Below are 1506 nucleotides of genomic sequence, written 5' to 3'. Positions count from 1 at the left end.
CTGGAGAAAATATGAAATAAACACACGTAAGCTAAGACTCTCTAAAAAAAAAAGCATTTGTTCGGCTTTTCATTTCGCCATTTGTTGATTCACTTGAAGAGCAAGTAACGTAATATGGGTCAAGTGATCAGTTTGATATCAATCTTTCGTGATTCACCGTCATTTGTACGGTATGAATGGTTTGCTTTGGTACCTGGTCAAACTTAAGCTCTCCTTAGTATGGCTGGCTCCGTTACTCCAACAGCGCACTCACAGGCACAAGAGCACCTGGCTGCAGCCCCGCCCCCTCGCTCAGTTGCTTAGTGCCTGAGCTCGGATCATACCAATATCAGGGGGATTCACGCACAGTCGTAAATTCCCACTGTGTGCATTATGTGCTTCGAATATTGTGTGTACTTTTTGTTTTATACAGTTGTCAGCCAGGCATCTAACTATGAAAAAATTACACTCCAAAAGACCCCGGGCTTCTGACAAAACAACCCCGGCTTAAGCCCAGTAAGCCACCCCCACGCTCCGCCCCTGCCGGTGACAAACATTTACCTGAACGATCTGACGGCAAGTAAGAGACACTTAAGAAAGATCTGTTTGTTTTTGCTATAAATAGTGGTTTTACATGGTTTTACTTTGATTTAAGGACATTTGGCGACAGTGTCCAAACACCAGTTCTCTACTAAAACTGAATCAGACAGTTTGGGAACACCAAAACAGCAAAGGTGAGTAGTGACCACATTTGACTCTTAAAGCCTTTATTGACGATTTTACAAGCGCTCTTTAAACGACTGTAACTCGGAGTTTTATATATCCTTTATTAATGCAGTTAGAAAAAAGTCCAGGCGGCTTAAATGATGCTTGGTCAATAAAGGGTTAATTTTATTTAAATAAATTAACTTTAGTCTGACATTTGAAGTGTCTCATATCAAGCTCCAGATGTGGACACCTGTCCATGCAAATCAGGGTCAGCTGATGTTAAATCACACAGTCAAAGATCTTTTGGTAACAGCCAGTTAAATATATTTATTTTTCACAGCAAAAAGCTCTGGGTTTGAATGAGAAGGCGGCATTCTTCTTTCACTTTAACCCAAATCTCAGCATTGATTAGAAGGATCTATACACATGTTTTCATTATGTTTTTACTGTGTGGATGATAAATGAACTACTGATGGTGTATACAGATTACTGAATGAGTGAAGAAAAGCTGATGTGAGAAACAGCCTGTGTAGGTGTCAATAACTCTGCTCTGTTAAGAAACTCTGATTGCAGACGCCCCTTCTCTGGTGGATCACTATGACGATGGTCTTCAATCTGTCTGCTGGAAGTTTGTCTGTAATAAACCAAAAGAAGCTTGCAAAACTTATTGAACAGATAAGCACAAGTATCAAAGACAGGTAACTAAGCATCCTCTACAGCATGCCTATTCAACTACGAAGTTAGTTGGGCCAGATTTTCAAACAGAGGAATTTATCTGGGCCAGATATTTTTTTGAAGCCAGTAAGCAGCAGATCATGA

General features: G+C 40.3%; 1 protein-coding gene across 2 annotated transcripts in view; it reads left to right on the top strand.

Moving 5' to 3' along the window:
* The first annotated feature begins 465 nt into the window (after positions 1–465).
* The window catches only part of LOC102310765, a 4125-nt gene continuing 3084 nt past the window's right edge, over positions 466–1506 (top strand). Inside the window, exons 1-2 of one of the 2 annotated variants that reach the window (XM_014331001.2) lie at positions 466–713; positions 1246–1385. In XM_014331001.2, the coding sequence (XP_014186487.1) occupies positions 1285–1385 (101 nt within the window). In that variant the 5' untranslated portion in view covers positions 466–713; positions 1246–1284. Of the gene's footprint in view, positions 1386–1506 lie in introns of both variants that reach the window. The other variant, XM_042216832.1, reaches the window with a different exon arrangement.

Source organism: Haplochromis burtoni, unplaced genomic scaffold, assembly GCF_018398535.1.
Source record: "Haplochromis burtoni strain Fernald_Lab_line unplaced genomic scaffold, NCSU_Asbu1 Contig_1276, whole genome shotgun sequence".
NCBI lineage: Eukaryota > Metazoa > Chordata > Actinopteri > Cichliformes > Cichlidae > Haplochromis > Haplochromis burtoni.
The sequence above is the reverse complement of the archived record's forward strand: the minus strand, read 5'-3'. Positions and strand labels throughout refer to the sequence as shown.